The following is a 24472-nucleotide window of genomic DNA, read 5'->3' as shown; positions in this document are numbered from 1 at the left end:
AGGTTAGAAGAACTGGTTGTCTTAGGCGTCGGGAAGAGTTTCCTGTCAAAAGTTTGAGTGTCGGCTTTGAGATGCGCCCGGTGGAGAAAGTTTTGAATTGCAGTTTTAGAATCCGGAATGATCGTGCTGGGAGGGGGGTCGAGTATTAGAGCTAGGGCTATGGCCGCCTCTTCCGCCGTTTCTCGGCGGATGAACCGAACGGTGGCCAAATTGAGGAGTTCCTTGCCGTAGTTCGTTGCTAAAATCGCGTCGTGGAATCTGTGTTCTGCCACGTCGACATGCAAAACTCGGGGATTGTTGCCGTACACCTTGTGGAGTGCTTCCGCTCGCTTTAGTCTCCTAGCGACGTGGTGCTGAGGGTGCATATGGCGGGGCGACAGTTTCATTACCACTTGGGAGTGGAATGACGCGGGTATGGGATGAAGTTGCGCAAAGTTTGTATGGTGACCTACACCTAGTTCGTGAAGGATGTGCCTCCCGTGCTAGTTCGGGCCAGTCGCTCATACTGACTCAATAAGTGGGCTTTTATCAGCTCTTGAGCTGTATTGTGGAGATCCATTCCGTCCAATCGGGAAGTGGAAGTGCCGGGAATGAGTCGAAGCGCTAATTTATAGGTTCGCCTAATTAGCGAGTCTATTTTATAGAGGTCGGCTTTAGTTGGAGATAAGGGATGGAGAGGTGGAGAAAAGGGAGGGAGAAAACTAGCCGGCTTGTGACAAAAGCTTGTAGAATGCAATCTTTCTCGCTTTCGGTAAGACCCTTATGTCGGTTAGTGACCCTGCGGACAAGTCGGGCCGTCTGATCCACGGCTCGGTTCATTAGGTTCATGAAGCTGCCACTTTTAGGCTTCTTTTGTATTCTTAATCCTAAGATATGAATTATCGGTACCTCTGGGTTCGGTTTGCTGTTTATGTGGAGCCCGATGTTCGCTTTCCGAGGTGGTCTGTGAGCTGGCGACGGATGGAAAAGCAGCCCGGATTTAGATGGAGAGCAAGAGAGTCCCGCTCTGCCACCTTCCTCTGTGACGATGTCGATGCCCATCTGCAGGATTTCCTCAGTTTGGGCATCGCCACCTTTGGTGGCCCACAGACTGATTTGATCCGCGTAGAGGTTATGATAGAGACTGAATTTTTTCTTGTCTCTTCGGGATTTTTGCGATGGCCAGATTAAACAGAAGTGGGGAAAAAACAGCTCCTTGACGAGTACCCCTTCCTCTAACCGAGAAAATGGGGGTTACGAGGTCACCCACATGTATGACAGCCGTCCTGTCTAAGTCTTTGATGTAGTCATAGGTGCGTACTCCAGGATTGATCGATTGCAGGCCTTTGAGAATTGCCTCGTGGTCAACGTTGTCGAAGGCCTTGGTACGATCTAGTTCTAGCACTGCCGATGAGTCTAACCTGTCAGGCGTACATCGTATGACGTGATGACGGAGTCTGAGCATCACATCTTGTTTAGATAAACCGGCTCGGAAACCTATCATCGTATGGGGAAATTGCTCTGTGTTTGTGACGTGATTTCACAGTCGTGTGTGTATGATGTGCTCTATGTGCTTACTAAGACAGGATGTAAGCGAAATAGGGCGTAGATGATCGAGTGCGAAAGGTATGTTCGGCTTGGGAATCAGAGTTACCTTGGCAGGTTTCCACGACCGGGGTAGGGTGCCTGATCTTCAGCACTCATTCATGTAACGCGTTAGGGATGCCATCGATTTGTCATCCAGATTGCGGAGTTACGCCATCGGTGCCAAGAGCTGAGTGTGTGCGTTTTGCGATGGCCACCCTGAGCTCCGCTTCCGAGATGTCTCGGTCCATTTCAGAATTTGGGAGGCGTGTGTAATTTGGGAGCTTGGGGCTAGGAGTCGGGGGCAAATATGTGTCACGAATTTTGTCAAGGACTTCGGTATCGGATCCTTGGTAATTATGCATGACCTGTGTTAGACGGTTTCTCTGCTCAGCTTTGCTGCGGTTAGGATCGATTAGGTGTCTCAGAAGCTGCCATGTTTTCTTCATCCCTAGAATTTCCTGAAGCTGGTCGCAAATTTGGTCCCATTGGTTTCGCGCGAGTTCGGTGGCGTGTGCCGCTATTTCCCTTTCCAGTGAGATCATGCGCAACTTAAGCTTGCGGTTGTGTTTCTGTCTGTGCCAGCGCTTCTGGATGCTTTGGTAGTCCTCCCAGAGGTGGGCAAGCATGGCATCAATGGTTAGGGATGGGATGTTCTGATCAAGCTTTTTCGTGGTGGTTTTTATGTCCATTAGGAGTTGTTCCCTCCACGTGTCTATGTTTGATATTGGAGCGTCAGCTGCATTGCTGTTTCGAAGAAATCGGAATTCGTCCCACTCGACTATAGTGTAGCCTGACGGGGTGTGTATTTAATTTTCGTCACGTGTTTAATTACTGTCTCGATAATAAAGATATCACTGCCGAGGGTGTGACCAGTAACGTTCCACACTTCGCATCTCGTATGTAGTGCGAAGGTAAGATATGGAGCAGTGTCAACTTGGACGCTGTTACCTATCTTGGTGGCTATACCGGAGTCAGTAAGAATGCTGGAGTGGTGTAGATTTATTTGCTCCCAGAGGTCCGTTCCTTTTTTGTTACTGCATCTGTAGCCCCAGGCGGTATGTGGGGCATTACAAACTCCTACCACCACTAGCGCGTGCGGTCCTACTTCCCTGCGTGTGAGAGCGAAAAGAAGGTTAAATATATAGTCGTGGTTCCGCACCGGCCTATGTGCACTAAGAATAATGATTTTAGTGGCTTGCGCTTCTTTGCGCTTGGGAAAAATTGTTATCAGATCATGATGAATGTCTATACTGTGAAATTGATGCCTGGTCGCCGGTACGTTTCGTTTGACCAGGATGGTTGTGCGGGCATTTTGGGGAGTCCTCAAAAGCTTTATAGCCTGGTAGTTTAACGTTAGTTCCGCTTTCATGCAGTATACTTACATCGGGAGGAAATAGAAGTTGCTGGACAAGTAGCTGTAGTTCTTGCCGCTTCCGTTTAAATCCGCGGCAATTCCACTACCAGATTTTAACTGTACGGCTTACCTCTGTTTCTCTCCACAAGAGGAGCGGAGGATTGCTGCGATGGGGCTGTTATGAGTTGGCTATGTGGTGGTATTACCATAGACTTCTGGATACTATTTTGCACGTCTAGAATGCCATGGAGGGTGCGTGCAATGTCGCCAAGTTTATCTTCGACTTCTTGAGGGAGGGAGGTTTGGACAGCGCGTTTCTTTGTGCGGGGTGAATTATCCACAGAGAACTGCCGGGGTGGTCAGTTGTTAACGGAGGGCTGTATTTTCGTCCCGTGAGCGACCAGAGCTTTGAAGGGTTCTGACGAGGGCTGTTCAAGTGGTTGCGGGCAGAGCCGCAAAGTAGAGCAGGAAGTTCAAGAGCATATTCACGGGGCCTTCAACTAGGTATTCGCCTTTACTGAACGCCCACCGTAATTTTGAAATGTTGGGCATGTTTTGCGCCTGCGGAGAAAAGTGATATGTTAGGCAATTGATTCGGACATTTTTATCAACCACCAGCCTGCTTTTGTAAGGAACCGCCGCGTAAGCCGCAGAGCTTGATCGGGTGTCTGGAAAGAATAATTTTTTTATACGGCATGTCTTAATCGTTTAGTCCCCGCTCGTTAGTTCTTCTACCCAGCACAAAAGAATACGAGTGTACAACTGTTAAACAGCGAGATGCTATATATACGAATGATGGTTTTTAATTCTTCTAATTGAACAAAGAGCGAGAAGCATTCGTTTTCCTCAGAAAATGAACTTTAGCAGACCCAAAACAAAACCTTCAAGAGGGTTTTGTGTGTGCCTTGAAACGATTAAAAAAAAGTTTAAATTTGTTAGTTTTAATGGTCAATTTGTAGAAACAAAGGCTTATTGAAAATACTAAATGGTTTAAACGAAAATGAAAACAAAACAATAACGATGTAAGTATGCCTCGCCCTGCGTTTAAATAGGCTATCTTCTGCAAATAACAAAAAAAGATATTACTACCGACACGTCATCTCTTCTCTCTACAAGCGCTCCCTGTGATCATAGCAGCTCGACTTCAAGAATCAGGAAGATCAAAATTTCACATTGTAGAAGTTGCGACAGGTGAATTATTAACCCATTCTTGTTACTTTTACATTATTCAACGAAAGGGGATTGTGAGTACCGTAGAAAAGGGATGTAAAACTTGCTGTTCGGTTTCAATTCGTTTCGCAGAGCCCTTGAAAGAGATTTTACTTGGAAGTAGAAAAACTTTAAAAATAACTCGTATTATAAATGGGATATTATAAAATTTATACACAGAGGTTTACAGAGATCAAGACAAAATACAGTTGCAGGGCCTATGGTCGGAATCAGAGTAAGACGGTGTGTGCCGGTCAGAAAGCCTAAAAGCGTTGGCCTATGTAAAACCAAAACGTACACGAGGTACAGGCAGCTAATCTCATCATACCACGTTTCGATTGGGGCGTATATCATACCCTATAAGGTAAGGTAAAGGGTGGGAGCGGGGTTGAATAACAACGGCACACTTAATATTTATATTTTGGGCTTTTTGTCAAGAGGCGCCGTAGAAGAAACAGGTAATATATTGGTGAGAATCATGGCTATTCCGTGGCAATATTCATATTTTTTCAAATTCTTTCACCAAAAGCCGAAGAAGTGACGAGACAATAACTTCGAGTTTGGCGGGAGTGCTTACGCATGTTGGAAACATTGGGCACTGAATAATCTCCTTCATTCACCATACCCACCCAAATTTGGTGAAGTAGTCGTAGACACCCTCGTGCATTTAGTATCTCAACTCGTAAGTTTGCTGTACTATTTGCCGCCCAGACCAATCGTGCACCATAGCTTCTAGTTACTTCTAAGGAGGTTTGATGCATTAGAAAGAGACCACCGGATTTTTAATTTTCCTAATATGACAAATTATTTCAATTTATATGTTTAGACTCAGATAGTAAACTAATATTCCTAAATTTAGAAATGGGAGGAAGAAAATAAGTTTTTATAAATTGGGTTGGGCTGAGCGTGTTATACAAGCTACTACCACCCAAATTAGAAAAGATACGCCTTCTTTAATATTAATTTTATTGTTGTAAGCAGTAAAAACAACTTCTTTTTTGAATGGAAGGAAAGCTGATTATGAGCGGTGGGCTTTGTGTCAATCTGTAGCATTGGTCGTGTTTCTTTTACAAACAGCATGGAAGCGCAGATGTGGAATATTGTCAAATCGCTTTCGGGATTCCTGTTCCTCATCCAGGCCTCTTTGGGACAGAAGGACAAAGAAGACTGTGATAAATGTAAGCTTAAATATCTTAATGCTAAAACATTACAGAGTACGCAGTGGGTCGAACTTTAGGCTCCGGGACCAAGATGTGGCCCACGAAATGGCGGGAAGATGACCCACAAAGCAACCGAGGATAGAGTTTCATACTGATATACACTAGAGGGAAATCTGGCGCCACTGTCTAGGGGAGCCGCGCTTCAGCGAGCGTTCCGTCATGTTCCAGGCAGGCACGTTCCAATTGTCCTTGGCATGGCTCACGAACAAGCTGAAAAGTTACCTCTGGTTGCAAAAAGGCAATAATATTACTGCAGAAGATTATTCGAATTTGTTTTATCAATATAAAATTGAATCTCCAAAAAGATGTATTTGTCAGGGACTGTTTAGAAGCTTCATTCAAGATGAACAAAAAACAATGTTACCCGTTTTTATTGATTTTCGATTCAAAACGAGAAAGCAGCCATATGTCTAACCAAGCCAGGCGAGGAACGTCGCTAGCTGCAATGGCGCCGCCCACGGCGGCCAGCGCCAGATTTCCCTCTAGTATATATTAGTATGAAACTCTATGGAAACCGAGAGCTGAAAGAACAATAATATATTAGAATTCAACGCAGTTCAACCCAGTGTGAAATCTGCTGAAACAGGGCAGCTGTGGTTCTCTCATGTGAGCTCGAACGTCAACGGGCACTCGCCCTAGAATGGCAGCGTTGCCGCTACACAAGTTTTACGGTTCAGATAAAAGAATGGGCAGCTGACAGTAAGCGGCCAGTGAGAAACCCGCCACTGCGAGACACCTGCGCCCTCTATCGATGGGTCTGGAAACCGGTTTCTGCGATCAGAAGGCGGGTCTACGAACCTGCTCCCACCCGTGCGTGACGCTGGACCTTCAGAGGACGGACGAAAAGGCTCGTCCTACAGCAGCTCCGCTGTAAAAATGGTCGCTGTGACCCGAACTTTTCACGGAGGTTCATATAAACAAAGTATAGCGATTAAGTTGTAAAGAAAATTAGCTAAATCTGAGTCTAGAAAGCGAACCCAGGAGAGAGGAATGCGATACGAGAACGCACACCCAACACCACGAGGGATCCATTGTTCTAGTTGGTTAAAAGTGTACTTCGGCTTGGAAGCATGTGTTAGAGACAATACTGAACCTATATGAGTAACTTGAGCGTGGTACGGCTATAAGTAACGATACAATGAGTAATGAAGCACGTTTTGACAAAATGTCCGCTTTGCTTGGTGCGCCACTGTGGCGCCATCACGCGTCATTCACTGGAACCTGCGGTCGTGCGCCGTAGTCCCAACAGATGGCGCGCGAGCAGTGCGAAGGCGGGAGAATTGAATTATTACGAGGAGGATTGCCATTGCGTAAGTGGGGAAAATGGAGGGTGCGATAAGGGGATGCCTGCATGCGAGGGAAGAAATATACGCAGATAGGAAGGAATGATGATGATGCTAATGAGAAAAAAAAACGTTTGAAAATTGGACACTAATGCTTTCGGTTTCGCGTCATAATGGGAGATTTGGTCACCTCGCAATTGGTAAGGACCATTTAACGAAAGAAAGCTGTAAAAATTTGACTGGAAGAATTCTCATGGAAAGTAGACTTCTTTTCAATGGCACAGCCTAGTATAGCACTGACTTATCTATTTTTGAAAATTACTAGGTTTATAGGTTGGTGAAGGCAATGACTTCGAGATGTGCAAACGCCTTTCGAGAAAGTTGAGGAAGCTACGTTCTCTAACAAGTTTGCTCGATCGGTGCCTAAAGGAAGCCACGTCTTCAAATTGGCTATGAAGACAAAATGCCACTTTGTTCAAGTTGGAAGAACTAGGCATTGGTAACTTACGCGGCTCCCATCCAGCCCCTAAAGACGGCTCTTAACCGAAAAACGCAAGAAATATATAGTTATACTCCGGAACAAGTACAGAATGGCAACAGTTCATGCAGGGTATCACTCCCCCAAAGCGATGGACTCATGTGTGAACGGGCGCGCGCGTTTTGAACGGACATGGCTATCAGTTCGTGATATCGTCTGTCTTTCCGTAGTTAGTTCGTCGTCGCCGCAGCAGTTTATCAGCGTATTAAGTAAAAGAATCACGGAAACTGCTCGTGCCATGTTCAAAATACCCCCAGTAACGCTGTAGTTGCGCTGTACGGAGTAACATCCGGCTGCGGTGACGAGGCGTAGCGGCAACTTCGGTTCTCGTTGTTAAGTTGCAGCCGATTATAGCGAGTGAGATTTATTTGTCCATAGATAGGAGTTAGGGAAGGGAACTCTTGAAACAACCCCCCTTGCTTCGTAGTTTAAATTTCGCCCTACAGTGACGTATTATGGGTAGAAGTGACGGGAATGTGCCAGCACTAAAACATAGTCATCGGTGTGCACATTAGGATTCGGTGTGCACATTCGGTGTGCACATTAGGTGTGCACAAATTGCACATTAGGATTCAATTGATGCGATCAAAAGGAACTACAGGCCCCACTACAAACGCGCAGTCACAATTCTTAAGGTCTAAATTGGCGGCCGCCAATCGCACGAACAAAAATCTGTGACGTCATACAGAACTCGTCTGAATGCGGCTGCGAGGTCACCGCTACTTCCTATGTTTTCTTTCATATTTTGGTCTCGATTATCTGTTTGAAGTTTGGAATAAATAAGTACCATTGTTATCGCCACGAAGCAGTCTTTTTAATGAACGAAACTTGTGTTTTGTCTTCATGGCTCATTTTAATAAAATTGATGCAGCTAATTTTGCGGCAGATCTTCTTCTGCCTTATTTTCTTACGTGCAAATAGGTGTGTAAACAAGTTTCTCCCATACAATGCGGTGCTTGTTTTTTTCCTTCCGCTAAATTGAAATTTATGATGTTGATTTGCTTTTGACTGTTTCTGTTTAATCCCCTGTACAGTCGCCGCTGATTGTAAGGACTGCCTGGAAAAAACGCGAGTGCCAGACATGCCGCCTGAATTTTACGCTGCAGTAAGTTACGCCCTAACTGGTGCTCTTGAAGGCTTTCGTATTTGTCTTCGCAAAAAGAAAAAAAATACACGACAAGTTTCGTCACGTATAGAATGTTGTGAAACCTAGCCCAACTTCCAATATTACTATGATTGGGCGGCCTTGAACACCAATGTAGGAGTGGGTGAGGGAATAAACTTTACGCAACAGCGAGCGCGATCATCTGGGGCTCTTCTGCTGAGAGGTGTGTTCAGTCCTAACAGTAAAAAAACTTTCAAATTCGCGCCACAAAAAAAAATGAGCAATAACGCAACATAATCGGTCTACAGCCACCATCATCCTCCATAGGGAGAGCAGTAAAATATCTATAAGGAAGGGTGTCAGACAAGGAGACACAATCTCTCCAATGTTATTCACAGCATGCTTACAAGAAGTATTCAGAACGTTGGATTGGGAACAGGTGGGAGTAAGGGTTAATGGAGAATACCTCAGTAACCTCAGATTTGCTGATGACGTTGCCTTGCTAAGTAACTCGGGGGACGAATTGCAAAGCATGCTTTCCGCACTGGGAGAACAGAGTAGAACTGTGGGCCTGAAAATTAATATGCAGAAAACTAAAGTAATGATCAATAACCTCGGGACAGCCCAGTAGTTTGAGATAGGTGGCGAGGCAGTGGAAGTGGTAAGCGAATATATCTACTGAGGCCAAGTTGTGACCCCAGATCCCAACCATGAGGCAGAGATAATTAGAAGGATCAGAATGGGGTGGGGTGCATATGGCAGACATTCTCAGATAATAAATAGCAGCCTACCATTGTCGCTGAAGAAGAAAGTGTATGACAGCTGCATCTTACCGGTACTCACCTACGGGGCAGAAACTTGGAGGCTCACTAAGAGGGTTCAACTTAAATTGAGAACAACTCAGCGGGCAATGGAGCGGAAAATGATAGGTGTAACATTAAGGGACAAGAAGAGAGCGGAGTGGGTCAGGGAGCAAACTGGTGTTAAAGACATATTAGTAGAAATGAAGAAGAAGAAATGTGCGTGGGCAGGGCATGTAATGCGAAGGCAAGATAACCGCTGGTCATTAAGGGTAACAGAGTGGATCCCTAGAGAAGGCAAGCGTTGCAGGGGGCGACAGAAAGTTAGATGGGCAGATGAGATCAAGAAGTTTGCGGGGATAAATTGGTCACAGTTGGCACAGGAGCGAGGTAATTGGAAAATAATGGGAGAGGCCTTTGCCCTGCAGTGGGCGTAGATAGGCTGGTGATGATGATTATGATGATGATGATGAACGCAACATAGGGAGTTCTAAAAAAATCTGTGTCCTTTAACTTTGTGGATGATAATGAACAGCGAAGGAGGGCGCAGGGCAAGGAGTGTACGAAGCAGAACACTTTTGTTTTTATTTTGGGATTGAGCATACTTCCTAGGTAATTAGCTGAATGAAACTTGGGAGGACTCTATAGCTTTTTTCTAGGGAAGAAAGAAGGGGCTGTCCGTTTCCCTCCAGGCCCGCACGCATCTTAGTGTCTGTGTAACAAACCAACCGAAACCGCTCCACCACGGAGGACAGCAGCCAGGTCGGATCAGGCCATGAGATGTCGACGTTGAAATGAGACGGCCACTAGACGTCCACGAGACGTCCACAAGACGTCCACAAGACGTGATACGTTCACGTTGAAATGAGACGTCCCCGCTTCAAGTGGTGACCGCGTGAAGCCTGCCTGCGTCTGCACGCAGGGTGGAGATCGACGCCGGGTGTGGCGAGCAGTACACACTACTCGGAAAAGGAACGGTGGCGGTGGAGAGGAGGATTAAGTGGGGATGTAACCAATCTCCCTGCGTATATGACCATGCTTCCCTGGGCAACATGCAATGTGGGAAAGCCCTCGTCACGTGCATTTCTGGGAAGACATTTTTCCAGCGGTATAGTCAGACATCAGATATGGAGGCCCTCATGCCTTTTGTAAAAGCGTACGTTTCGGCGTGTCCACTGTACGTTAGCATGCAAGTCATGCGATCAAACTGAGCTAGCGACCCAACTGCAATCAGTCACTCACATTTCTTGACGGTGGCTCCGGTTTTTGTCCGCCCTTTGTGGTAAAATCCGCGGACGTCATGTAGGCATCCCGAAGACGTCATATAGACGTCCCGGGGACGTCATAGAGACGTTACCGAAAAGGGGCTGGTGGGTGGCCTCTGCTTCATCTCTCCAAATATGCAAACTACGCAGTTACGGTATCCCGCGGCCAGTCGCACCTCAACTGCATGTGCTTGATGATGAGGGTGATGAAATCATTCTTTATTAGCGTCTAAATCTCTGGCCGGTCCTATTCAGCGAGGCGTGTTTGACATACCCGACTGGCAGACGCATCCCTCTTGTGCCCTTTCCTCGCTTCCTAAAAATCGAACAATAGACGTGTTGGTCAGTTAAACTGATCTGAAAGATACCAAACTATCATGATTTGGTCTTAAGACTGCGTCTTAATTGACCGAAGAGAACACGTTGCAAAAAAGTTTCGGTCTCAAACAAAAAAATCAGAGCCTCAGGCGTTTGAACCCACGCTGCTAGCGTAAAAACCGACTACTTTTCCCGTCGGTCACTGAATCCGAACAGCGATGCTTGTTTGGCAGTTGGTGACGAGAATAGAACGAGCGCTCCCCTCGAAGCAGTAAACGGCGCTAGTGTGGGATCGTCTGGGCGGCCAGGTTTGTAAATCACGCTTGCGCCAGTCCGTTATATTTTACTGCCGCTCGTGAGGAAGCAGGTGCACCGCGTTGATATAGATGAACAGTGTCACGGACAAGAGGAAGGAGAGGAACGCTCTACCAGGTGACATGAAGTTTTGGGGCAACACATTTGGGTTACTCAAGTAAGGAGACCTTTACTTGTATTCAAGCTCACCTGTCGGCTGCAGGTTGGTTGAATTGGTAAGGGCACCACACTTATTGGTAAGTCTGGTTTTTATCGCAGTGGACTTTCATTTCCCGCCCTCTTTATTTTCTCGAAAATACATTATTCCTAAATGCTCCAACCTGAGCCCAGGCAACGGAACAGCGCTATGTCTAAACGTGGGGCACAGGAAAATGAGGCATTCCCGCAGACATAGAGCATCTGAGTGTGCTTTCATTGTAGCAGCCTATGAGTATATGGTTGTCCAGCACGGGGACAGACACCGACGCGCTGTTCTATCTGTGCTGCTTGTGGCTGATTTGGCTTCAGCTGTAGTGTGTCGTTAGCACCGTGAAACTTGTCAAAAGCTACTTTTACAGACATTAGAGCAAAATCTGTACTGCGTCATGTCTCGCCAGGCTCTTCATCGGGTCGCAATGACCTTGAGCTGCCGAAGCCCAAATGTGTGAGGTGTGACGTCACGCCACCTGATCCGCCGCGGAGAGGCTTTGTAAGGGCGCTCGCTCGGGAGCCTCGCCGCTGCGGTGCCACGTGAACAGGAGAAGGTTTACGGCTGCTTCGCCTGCGCTTGGTCGCTGAATCTCGCCATATATGGCGCACCAGCTGGGTCTTCTGTGAGGGTGCTAAGCTTTTGGTCGTGATAACTATATTTACAAGTGGGAAACGTGAGCAATTTTTTGGGCTTCCATGCAGTCGATCAGTTAAATCCGCGTCTCTTTTTTCCCACCAGCATGAACGGAATTTGGGATAATGTAGAATAGTTGTGTAGATTTTTTCTTGTTTAGTGCAACGCCGGGATTGCTGTATTTGTTATGAGCCCACTGTGTTTGCAAAAGAAAAAGTAATTTTAACACGAAAGTATTTTATACCCGGGACACCAAGATCTCACTCACGTCATATCCGTCACGGAAGTGACGTCGCCAGAAAAAGTGCCATTGATGTTGCGGACCCCGGATTATAGCCCATGCCCTCTCGAGCCCTCTCGCCGCAACGGGAGGTAGGTGGCGCTCTACCGACTCCACTATATGAGCAGAGAATTGAGCAGCTCCACGAATGCGACCTATGTCCTTCCCTATGACTAATTCAGATGGTGCTGCCGTCTAGGAGAGGCGAAGCGAAGCAGCGCTTCATGACGCTAATGAGCGCGGACAGTTGGTGTCTCGATTCCAGCGGCGTCGTGTACGGGGGACGCGCGTGAATTGGGGCAAGGCTCCGCTTTGGCGTTGTTCCCATGAACGTTGTGTTTCAAGCTGATGTTTGTGTGCATGTAATTTTTGGTTTTTTTGTTCTAGAATAAACCGGTTATTTTTTTCTTTCTTGCGCGTCGGCGTAACTTCGTCTGGCGGGGTCAGGCTTGCGAACCCATTGCACATGAAGGAAGTTCCTTTAACATTAAACTGCTCCTGTGAAGGCATCTTTCACTTTCGTGTTTCACTGATTCCTAGGGAATAGGGATCAATCCCAATTATTTTTGGTTGAAAAATACGTCTACAAGTATCGCATTGTATCCCTTCGTGGTCTCTGACAGGTCCTGAACCCGACGTTGGGCAAGGATGTCTTCGACTGCTTCCTGGAAAATGCTGCTGTGGCTTATCTGTCTAAAATGTGCTCTGACGCCGCCCCGGTGAGTATAAATACACACGTCAGGGTGGCTTTAGTTCATGCTTCAATAGACCACACCTGCGTGCCAAAGGACCGGCTTCAAAGACTGGTCCACGGCACGGAAATGGGGAGTATGATGGACAAAAAAGGGTACCCATTTAAACGTATTTGTGTTAAGCGAAGTAAAATATGGCTTTGGGTCAATTAGTCCGAACAAAATGTCCTAAAAAAGGAGTGCCGTCCACTCCGAGAAGAAAGATGAGCAGCAGAGTTCCTTCCTTCTCGGAATAGCGGCACCACAAAAGGAGGGCTGATAACGGCAGCTTTGCCTGGCTTACGGTGATCATAGCTGAAGTCAGCCCGCAACGAAACACCGAGGAGCTGGTGGTGGTGGCCCCAACAATGGCGCGTACCAACTTAGGGGGATTGGCCAAGAGGATTTGTTTTTTATGGTAATCATTTAGGAAATGCAAAGTAGTGGAGGAGATGAAAGAATTCAATCTAAGTTCAAGAGAGAGAGAGAGAGCTTAGGTTAGTTTGATAGACATAGACTGTACCCCAATCTCCTACCGCTCTTTTCTTCCCCTTTCTCTCTTCGTATCTTTTGAAACCCCCTGGCTCCTTTCCTGGACTGGGTTGTGTTACGCTGAACTCCCCGTTGTGTTCAAAAATATCCCCAGTTCTTTTCCCTTCCCTTCTTTGTTAATAAATCACCAAAACCACCCAGCTTAGGTTAGTTTTGACGTGGGACATCTTGAAGGTAGCGCACTTAAGCACGGACACTAGCGAAAGAAACGACAAATCGCTAGTGTCCGTGTTTAAGTGCGCTACCTTCAAGATGTCCCATATGCATTACCAACTGGCCCAGTTGTCACTTCTTCTATAGTTTGGTGTGCCAAGCACGGCGGCGTTTTCTTGTGAGTAGCTGCTGAACGTCCATATTGTTGTGTGTTCATAGTACCGCCGAACGGAACTCTAGGCACCGCCCCTGTTTCAAGGCAAGGCACTCCACCCGGTAAGGCACCGTGTAAATAAAGTTTGGGAATCGCGTGGGCTTTTGATTTTTTTAGAATAAGCCCGTGACGAAGAAGCTACCGGGATTTCAAAGCAAAGAAAAGAAAGCTGAGCTAAGATAACAATAATAAAAAAATTACTCCCACCTCCCCTCGCGGGAACCCCTGTGTAGATGCGACGCATAGGGGGTTCCGTTGTTGTTTCCGTTAGGTTGATTCTCCCATCGCGTGAAACGTGCCGTGAACCCCCTGCCGCGTCTATGACGCAACGTGGCGCGGCTACGACGCTACTCAATCCAACACAATCCATTTTATTCCAATCCAATCCGATTCAATCCAATCAAAGCCAAGCCAAGCCAAGCCAAGCCAAGCCAAGCCAATCCAATCTAATCCAATCCAATGCCCCTCGCGAGAGAGTGTTCGCTATCGGAGAGGAGAGGGGGTGAGCGGCAGAGAGCGCAGCTCGCGCGGCGAGGAGAATGGGGGAGGGGTGTGGACGGACAACGACAACGCCGTATGGAGGGACAAGGCGAGTGAATGAGATGCCGTCGCATCTAAAAAGAAAGTTCAAAGGCCGCTTCCTCTAACGATGAAGATGGTTGAAACGCCAAACTTTCTTCATTCGGAAACCACCAATGTCACGCCATTGTCATCACCATCAACGTCTTCAGAGAAAGTTGGCGTTCCTGCAGTGCAGTTTGGGGTGATCAGTGCCATCAGTGCCATCAGTGCCTTCAGTGCCAGTGCCATCGCGTAGCAATAAAAGCTTCTCTTTAAAATTCAGGTTAGGTTGCCCTTCCCGTGGAAGATTTTAATACTTGCCTGATGTTTCTGATTCCAGCTGACCATAATGATGGTATGCGGTAAGGATGTTGTCTTCAGAAATGCAGTGAGTGACTTTTGTGTTTTTTTCTAAATTTTGTTGGCGTTAGAAGTGTCTGAACATCAGAACCATCTAACAAAGTTCTGGTGTTGCTTTGTCAATGGCAAAGATACTCTTCCTAAATGGTGCGACCTCGCGCTAATGGCACTGGCCACTGGCATTCAGGTCAGCGTCAAAAACAACGATTGGCGAAGGTTAAGTACGAAGCCGATGGAAAGGTGGGGTGGTACTTAGCATTTGGGACGCCTTGTGGCCCCTTGAACCTGCAAGGCAGACAGATCCTGAGATATATTATCAGGGACCTAAACAAACCAGTCGACAAATAAACCATATTTACCAACAAACAATATTTACCAACAGCGGCAAGGTCCTATGTTTTACGGCAGATACAAGAACAAAGACGGCCACTGCCCCAAGAGTTGACCTTTATGTGACTTGTACTCTCGCAAACTGCATAATGGAAATACATGGGTAAAGTATAGCTCGGTTGTACGCACAGTGACCGTACATTGTGTGCTGCTTTCAGTAGTCTTATCTATAATAGCAATAGTGCAACAGTTCACCCACTTCTAAAAATAATAAACAAGCGTGCTACAAGATTAAGCAGTGAAATTCACAAGAATGTCGCCTTGCTAAGCCAAGGCGTAACTTGATCCGCGAAAACTCAATTTCAGAAATCTGTAGCCTAGGCTCCGTGTTTGCTGTGATGAGTAAACAGAGCAACGTCCTCAACACCTAACCCTGTTAAGCTCAAAATTTCTATAAACAAATAGTTTTAGTCAAAAATTGTTGTGAGTTACTTTCGGACGCAGCAGAGAATTCGACAAATGTCAGGTCTTAGAGACATTGAGGGATTTCGCAAAATACATTTAACCCGCTTAAGTTTCCTAGGCAAAGGAAAATTAGAAAATTCTCAAAATTTTAGTTAGATCTGAACAGATAATCTTTGGTCGCAAGAAGCAAACTCGATAACTGTACCTGAGTGAGGAGTTGATTGATTTATCACGGGGTTTAACGCACCGAAGCTACCCCTGTGTTATGAGACGCACCGTAGTGTAGGGCTCTGGGTTAATTTTGACCACGTGGGCATTTTTAACGAGCGCCGAAATCTTGTCATTTCGGAGTCTTCGCTTTTCGCCTCCGTCAAAAAAGGAGCCACCACTACTGGGTACTCAATAAATTTCGGCGATGTGGTTTTTTATTACTTCGTTGTGTTAAGCTCCTAATGACTCCATAATTGTTTTTTATGCCCCCGTGTCATTAGTTATAATATTCAAGCATCAATTCGATAAATTTGAAGGCCTAAGACGTCATGAAATATTTGGGATAAAAATGTGTAACTTCTTTGAAGAAGATGTTTCGTAAAGTACCGGAGTTCTGAAACTGTATCAGAAATACTTAAACGCAAGAATCGATTAGATAACTTAATGGGTTTTAATAGGTGTAAAGGCGTTCATGAAAAGACGTTCAAGCGAAGTGTTATTACTTTACCGTGTTACAAGAAACCTTCTAAAAGTCTGTAATTAGTGTTCAGGCATGTGGGTAAGCAGTATTTAAACGGAGTATCGAATGATATAATTTTAAAGCTCTAAGCAATAAAGAGGCACATCTGAAACCACGTGAAACCTTTCTACCTGATTTGTTGTAAGGACACGATACTTATATTACAAATACATGTAATTTGCACAGCAGATGATTTCCTCAATAAATATGCTTGACATCCAGCGAACTCGCAGTAGGCTCATTGAAGCCACGGTAAAACGCATGTTTATGCACGTAAGCTTTGAAGTATATTTCTGCATCTAATTTCCCATCTTGTTCGTGTGATTCCACAGCCCAAGGAGTACAAGATTGCAGCGTTGCACTACGCAGACAACTTTGCGGTAAGTGTCCCAACTTAACTGCTCGCAGCCAAGAAGTTATCTGCGCCCGTAGTTGATGAAGTGCTGGGCCTAACGATGTGCGAAGTTGCAATGTTAGTCAAGCGACTCTCTGCGTTGTCTAAGTATACTTCACTACGGAAAAAGATAACTAAATTATTCCGAGTATTTTTGGCTAGCGCTGAGGACAGCGTGTTCTATCATACCGGAAGATAAGAGTGTATAGATAATAATCAAATTTACATTATATGATAAAAAATGTGCAACTACCCCGCGATGAGGTAAAAAATGGTCGCGCAGCTTTGGTTAATTACGGGATAAGGAAAAAACGAGCGCTTCCTGCGGCGTGCTCTTTGACCCAACCGTATTGCATGGTCAACGTAGACAGAAATTACACCAGTCGGCTTACGTAACCAGTGCGCGACGGCTTGGGGAGCGAGCGCCTCAAGGCCGCATGACATAACAGCCTGCTACACGCCATGTAGGAGCCGGCGTGGAGGGCGTGCGTCTGCTAGCTTGTAGGCGGCCTCCATTACGCACCTCCTCCGTGATTGCTGTTTCCGGAAGTAACGTGTGCAGAAGTACGGCCGATTGTGAATCACCAGTATCAGAGAATAACAACATCGGAACTGCGCGCAGTGTAGGTAGGAGGAACTGTAGCCAAGTAAGTGGTTACCGAACGGGTGCCCGCCCGCCCGCTTGCACACGTGCAAGCGCACGCACACGTGCACGCACGCACACGCACACACGCGCACGCACACGCACACACACACAAACACACACACACACACACACACACACGCACGCCTGCACACACACCCACTCACACGCACACACGCACATACAAACACACACACATGCACGCGCACCTGCACACACCCACCCACACGCGCGCGCACACACACACACAAACAGACACACACACACACACGAACACACCCACACACACACGCAAACACACTCACACACACGCGCGCACGCACGCACACACACATGCACGTGCGCACGCAATGATCTAAAAAAGTTAAGCGCTAGTTCAAGAGTGCGGAGGTAATAGTGGTCGAAAAGTAGACAAAAGAAGACACGTCAATGCACGCATATATCGCACATCTGACCACACATCTGTTCAGATTGCAAATCACGTGACTAAAACATGGGGGCGACGCGATGTGTATATTTACACACACATATGTATATATATATATATATATATAATATGCGGGCGTGTGTGTGTGTGGGGGGGGGGAGCAACCAACAAACGATGTGCATTCCCATTGGTATCCCTGCTTTCCATGGGGACAAATGATCAGGCGTCCCTCTTAGGATTAGCTTCGTCATTTTTGAAGCAGTTCGCGCTACTGGACAAGGCTTGAAGCGAAAGTACTGCCCTAATCTATCAAATAAATGCAGGAAAGTCGTTGTTTTTAACAAGAATATTTCGAGTCTTGGATATACTCAATGTACTGAAATGATCATTTCATTTTCTGATGGCTGCCAAGGCACTTACTTTTATGGAAGCCGTGCAATAATGATAATTTAAGGGGTGCGAGCTTGGTTTGTTGTAGTTAGAGAAACTATTACAGATAATGGTAACATCGTACATTAGATGCAAGAAATGAATTCTTGCGCTAACCATTTGTGATGCACTCCCGGCATTGCGGAGCAATGTAATTCACAAAACTCCTCTAACTTTTAAGGGAAAGCACTATTACGCTACATCTTCTAAGGTCATTATCGGGTCGCAATGACCTTCAGCCACCGGCGCAAAAGCTGCTCCTTTCTTGCTGCTTCGCTTGCTCCTAGCTTCATCGCTGGGGTGCCACCCTTTATCGGCCAGCGGCGGCTCGGTCGTCTGCGCATGTGTTTGAGAGCAAGCGAATTACATCACTTTGCGAGCGTTTAACGACTGATATTTTTAAGCAATGCACTGACTGAGACTGCGTTTCAATTTGTAGACAGCTTAGTAGAGAGATTACGAAGCAGTCTAATTAGATGTCTAAAGGCGGATGAATTGGAACGGTGCTGCGGTTAGCAACGCAGATAACCTTGTGGCAGGCATGTCGACAAACGGTAGCCGCAGGTTTCGTAAATAATGTTGCCGTTGTTATTACAAACTTCACGTAATATAAAAATTAAACAAAACCATCTAAACCACTACAAAGTTATAATAAATATTTCCATAAATATCAAGTTAGTAACAACATTATTACGCAAAAAGGTGGCGTTGGCGTCACTTGTCAGTAGATATGAAGGTGGCCTGCATCTTTGGTGACTTCGATGCGGTCTCCTCGAAGCAGTCTTCGTTGACTGCTTCGTTCCAATTGGAACAGGGCTTAACACGGCAGACTGTCTACGAAGAGGGCAGCGAAGCCGTCTGAAGGGGTAATTAGAATGCACCCTAAGTTTGCAAGAACTGAGACGAGAGAAACACGCGATGCAAGCATACGAAAGTGTTGCTTTGCGCGCGCTTGGTTCTTCAGCCTCGCCATCGGTGGCGGGACGGTTGAACTGTCTCGTGTGCGAGCCCTTCAGCGCAAGTAGAAGTATGAATCCAATCCAATCGATATAGATAGACTGGTGGCTGCGAAATCTCAAAGGCAAGCTTTCACGAAACGCCATGTGCTTAGATAGATAGATAGATAGATAGATAGATAGATAGATAGATAGATAGATAGATAGATAGATAGATAGATAGATAGATAGATAGATAGATAGATAGATAGATAGATAGATAGATAGATAGATAGATAGATAGATAGATAGATAGATAGATAGATAGATGATTTTGTGGCTGTGGACAGTCTTTGCCTTCGCTCGTGATAACTAGGTTCAGAAGAGTTAAACCTGAGACGTTCTTTAAGTTGTGCTCGCCACGGTGTGTTTTGTAACGCCAATATGCTTTTCTTTTTCAGGAGTGTATCGCGTCCGGGAGGGCGAACCTGATGCCGTTAGGGCGAGGTTTAGTCGAAAACGATACGTCCACCAACACTGACGATTACTATGGCTTCACAGACGACTACGCTATGTTGGAAGAAGAATTTAGCGATGACGCGTAATTGGATAGAGGATGAACTTCTGCGCCGCTGGGCATCAGCGTTGAAGTGCTGGAAATTGTGCCTCGAAGTTTACAATACGTTAAGCTCTCAATAAAACTCTGTCACTTCTATCTCCGAATACGCTCGCCTGTGCAAATGGCGCAGGGAAACAGAGATCCGCAGTGCTGGCATGCGTCTTTGTGAGATCGTTTTTTTATATATTTTTTTGTTTTAGGGGGGGGGGGGCGTTTGCACACAAGGGGCGATGAAGACAAAATACAAGTTGGGTTCATTAGAAATACAGCTTTGTCCCGCTAAGAATGATGCCAACTTTATCGGAAACTTCTAAAACATAATATAGATATTAAAAATTAAACATGTGAAACAGTGGCGACTCCGTAGCCACATTTGGGAAAATATTTCTATGACGTCACTAATGTATGTACATAAATGCATACATATGTGCATACATACATACACACATACATATGTACATACATACATGCATGCATGCATACACACATACATACATACGTACATACATACATACCTACATACATACATACATATATACACACGTACATACATGCATACATACTGTTTATACAAAATCAAATACGTACCTCATACAAATTAAAAATGCTTTGTTAAAATACTGTCCTCGAATGTGGTGTATTCGGCCTTTAATTCCTGAAGGGGGGTGAAAAAAACGGTTACGAAAAGCATGAAAGGAAGAAAACAAAGGCAAAAAATGAAACTGCGGGACAGCTTTCCTGCAAGGCATTGCAGCGTGTTAATAATTCGCTGATGGGGCTTCACTGGCATGGTTGTATTTGCAGGAAGAAATGTCGTACGAAAACGGTAGCAATGCCGTTATTTTGGAACCTATCCATCGCAGTTGAAAGCGTGAGTAGTTTTTCTAGATAGATAGATAGATAGAACTTTATTCGAGCCCTTGAGGTCACCGTTGAGGCGGCCTCCGACGGGGTGGTCCCTTATTCACAGGGCCCATAATAGTTTTTCTAATAAATGGGGGCTTTCAGTTAATTTGTTCAAGGAAGTTTAAAGCAAGGCGATTACTTAATTTTTCCACCTTTGCATTGTAACAATGGAGAAATACGCTTTCACGTGTTGGCGACCGCGCTAAACGCCGAAAGCGCTTCCGACGTTTGGCTCATTTTTTCTTAACTGGGTGTAGTACAACTGTGAAGAAGTAGTCTTTGACCTCTCACTGAACTTATTCCATATTCCAAATACGTGTTTTTTTAAAAGAAGAAGGCTAAAAAATATTGACACAACATTTTAATTTTGTGCTAAAAGACTTCAGCAGAGGTAGAGTCACAAAACTTTTTAGGCTAGGCCTGAAGTGCATAGGTCGCAAAAAATTCAATGTACAAGATTACGTCTCGACCGAGGCTGCAGGCCGTCGTTAGGTGGCCAGAGGGAACGGGTGTGTATGCTTTCGGCTGTCTGCTTAAACCGTGCGAAGGCCGACACACGCCAAGAACTTCAACACAACCTACATAATCGGGATAACCCATTTCAGCGCACTTTCTGGTGAAGGGAGGCACTGTACGTACTTCGCGCTTTACAATGTGAACCTCGGTAAAAGTGCGCTGCTCGCATAAGCCTAACGCCGGGAGCTCTTCGAAGCGCCGGCATGGCCGAGCGCGGTGCACGTGCATCACCGCCAGCTCAACCTGCGGCTACTGGGACCACCGAACCCGCGTTCGTGCTTCCCCACAAGCTCAATCGGCGATGGTCGGCGCTCCAGCTACTGATGCCACGTCCACCGCTCCGAAATCGCTTATCGCACCCCTTCCTTGCGGCGTGATAGAACCAAGCGATGAGGCCCCAGGACACTGGATGACTACTCAGGCGGAGATGCTTGGCGCGGCCCTCGCGGCCGCTCCTGTGAGCGCTGCAGAAAGTCAATCTCCAACTACCGAGACACCCTGCTTGATCCCGAACGGGAAGAGGGACGCAGAATACGAGCAACGCACCATCGCTCCCGCCGTAGTGCAGGATACTTCATGGAAGAAGAAGACACCGACTCCTCTTTCGCTTCGAGATCAACGGATCACATCGGGAGCCCCATTGACCGCACTTGGGTCTCAGGCTACCAGTCCGAATGGTCGGGAAGAGACCCGTCAGCGCATGATAATGACCAACGGTTCGGCCTGTGGACTATCGAGGGCCCGTAGCGTCGCACACAATTCGAGAAGAAAGCGGAGCCTGGAGAGCCGTCGGAAGAAATTCCTCGCTCTAAGCTTCCCAGCTACCTGATCACCCTTCCACCAACAACGCGTGTGGCGCTGGCAAGCGTTTCACAACGGCCGCGTCACGCTACAGTTATGGCAGCTGCTCCACAGTCAGAGCTTCAGCATCACGTAGCCATTTGCGCGAACAGAGAATTAAATACAGTGACAATCGAGACCTACGACGCCCAGCACTCTAAAGGCCTCTGGTGACTCCCATCCACCCGAATATCGCCAAACCAAACGATTCCTATTACTGCGCACCAAACCCCTGGAAATGGCAGGTGTCGTGGGGTCATCCCCCGAGTCGACCCGTCGGAGACGGCGGAGTCCCTAAGAAGAGCCCTGTACTCGGAGAGGCATCATATCGTTGCAGCACGGCTCACGGGGCATCGAGGAGCCAGCTTAGTGACGTTCGAGGGAAACAGACTGCCAAGGACGACCAGGTACTGGAGTGTACCCTCGAAGATTACCACGGACGAAGCGCGCAGTCAAGTTTGCCACAGTTGTCAAGGTCTCGGACACAACACAGACATCTGCCCGCAGCCTACAACCTGTTCCAAATTCGGAAGGCAGCATTCTGTTCATGTCCGGTGCATGGATCAGACACCATACTGCCGAAATTGTAAACAGTTGGACACCTAGGTACTGACGCCGAGCGCCCCAAGCATCCCCGGTACGAAGAACGGAGCAAGGAGCCTGAAAAAATTCGGCGCTCGCGAAGTCGCAATCGCTGTAGAAGGAGACGTCGCTCGTCCCATAGGAACCATGGTGACCGATACGTGACACTTTTCGAGATAAGTCCCCGCCATAGGAGGAGCCGCAGTGTTGGTGTTTCCGCTGCTACACAGCCAGACAGGGCCACCGCTTCTACCGGATGGCAAATCGCTAAAGAGTCGACCAATGCATCTGCCACCGCGTCGGCCCTGCTTCCTATCCAACGATCGGCCCAACCGTCCTCCCCGCAAGGTTCACCCACTTTGACTCCTGCAACAGACCACGAACTAGGAGCCATGATCGCGGCACTCCGAGAAGAGGAGCGAGACCTGCACAACCTGGTACAAGGAATTCGGCGTGAGATGGAGCGGGCACTAGCTGAAGTCAACGCCCGCATTGCTGAGAAGGCCGCGCTGCGCAAGGAGCTCCAAGCGAGCCTACGGGGCAGTCGCGCGGAGCACGCCTCGACACTTATGGTGATGTCGACCCCCAGCGTGGAGCAAACTTCGCTGCAAGGCCAGGACAAAATTGACCGCACCTTCGATACGCACGTGCGAACCATCATGAAGAGACTGGCAATGGCCGGAATCCTCCCCTTGCAAACCGGCTCCCTCGCTACACCTTCAACAGCCGCAGTGCGCACTACAGACATCCATGAAACACACGATAAGAGCTTCAACTGCCCGGGTTACCGCCCGTAGACGATCGTATTGCAGTGGAACTGCCGCTCTTTTATGAGGAGGAAAACGGACTTCATCGAAAGATTCCAATTAATTCAGAAAAGAAACACTCCATCTATTATCGCACTTCAGGAGGTTGACGGACCACTTGTGGGGATCCCATCGTACGAAGGATATGCACCCCATTACGATCCCCCACAACCAGTCAAAGCGGCACTGTTCATCCACGGGGGGTTTACGCACGTAGAACTCGAAGCACAACCGTAGTGCAACGTCTTCACTGAAGAAGCAGGGTGTCGGGTCGAGACATCGCCACACAGAATAATGTTGGGTGTTTTATGCGTATGTAAGCCCAGAAGGGGCACGCAAAAAATCGCAATTATCCCGCATGGACCTCAGCTTCGTCCAGCACTTCCAGAAGCTGTACCCGAAGGACATTTCAGTTACGTGCGGTGATTTGAACGCTCAGCATGTTGTCTGAGGTTATGAGAAGACCAGTGCTCGGGGCAAGCGCCTTATAGCAAATGCGACGGCATACAAGCTGGAGTTGCTCAATGCACTGAAGACGTACACTCGACTAGGCCAAACCCAAAAGCAAGCTGACACGTCACCGGATCTCTCGTGATGTCGCATTCGAAGCTGGCCTGGTGGGAAATGTACGAGGACACGTTAGGTTGTGACCACCTGCCCATTTTAATCCATCCCCGCACTGGTGGACCACGCCCACATCGAACTAGCGCTGGGTCCCACTCGAAGACGGCGTACATTACGCACTTGGACAAGTATCGGTGCATTTTAATGGAAGAGCGATCAGCTGCCATAACTCGAAATCTTACAGACCAGCTGTGTATGGCGAAAGAACAAGCTACCAAGAAATTGTGTGTCCCTCCAGATCCCGCGGAGCCAGACAGACACTTGGTGACGCCGTGGAACCGCCGGTTGCGAATTTTATGTGAGTATAAAAAGTCTGGTCGTGCGCCACATGTCAAGCGACGTCTCCTCGAGGTGCAGAAGAAAATCGAGAGTCACACTAACGCACAAGCTACCGAGCCTTGGATGGAGAGAGAAAGAAAAAACGATCGAAAGGTCGGGAGGTTAACGAGGTAGAGAGCCCAGTTTGCTACCTAGCCCCAGGAAAATGGGTTTCGGGGGATAAAAGAGAAGCCGGGAGAATAGGAACAGACAGGAGTGGGAAGGCGCACTCTCTAGTCCTGTTTTAAAGCAAAGCTTTTT

The 24472-nt window shown here is 47.1% G+C and overlaps 1 protein-coding gene across 2 annotated transcripts; it reads left to right on the top strand.

Moving 5' to 3' along the window:
* The first annotated feature begins 3998 nt into the window (after nt 1–3998).
* On the top strand, nt 3999–19736 carry LOC144139221 (uncharacterized). 2 transcript variants are annotated; one of them, XM_077671642.1, is made up of 7 exons: nt 3999–4111; nt 5207–5307; nt 8205–8275; nt 12700–12795; nt 14628–14675; nt 16505–16552; nt 19462–19736. In XM_077671642.1, exons 2-7 carry the CDS (start codon nt 5208–5210, stop codon nt 19603–19605), a joined length of 507 nt encoding a protein of 168 aa, XP_077527768.1. In that variant the 5' UTR covers nt 3999–4111; nt 5207; the 3' UTR covers nt 19606–19736. The 2 variants fall into 2 exon arrangements, with proteins under 2 accessions (XP_077527768.1, XP_077527769.1); XM_077671643.1 differs by having other exon boundaries at nt 4023–4111; nt 5268–5307.
* The last annotated feature ends 4736 nt before the right edge of the window (nt 19737–24472 follow it).

This window comes from Haemaphysalis longicornis, unplaced genomic scaffold, assembly GCF_048455015.1.
Source record: "Haemaphysalis longicornis isolate Haplotype H1 unplaced genomic scaffold, Haemaphysalis longicornis Haplotype H1 scaffold_5, whole genome shotgun sequence".
NCBI lineage: Eukaryota > Metazoa > Arthropoda > Arachnida > Ixodida > Ixodidae > Haemaphysalis > Haemaphysalis longicornis.
Note: the sequence above shows the minus strand (reverse complement) of the source record. Positions and strands in the feature narration are given on the sequence as shown.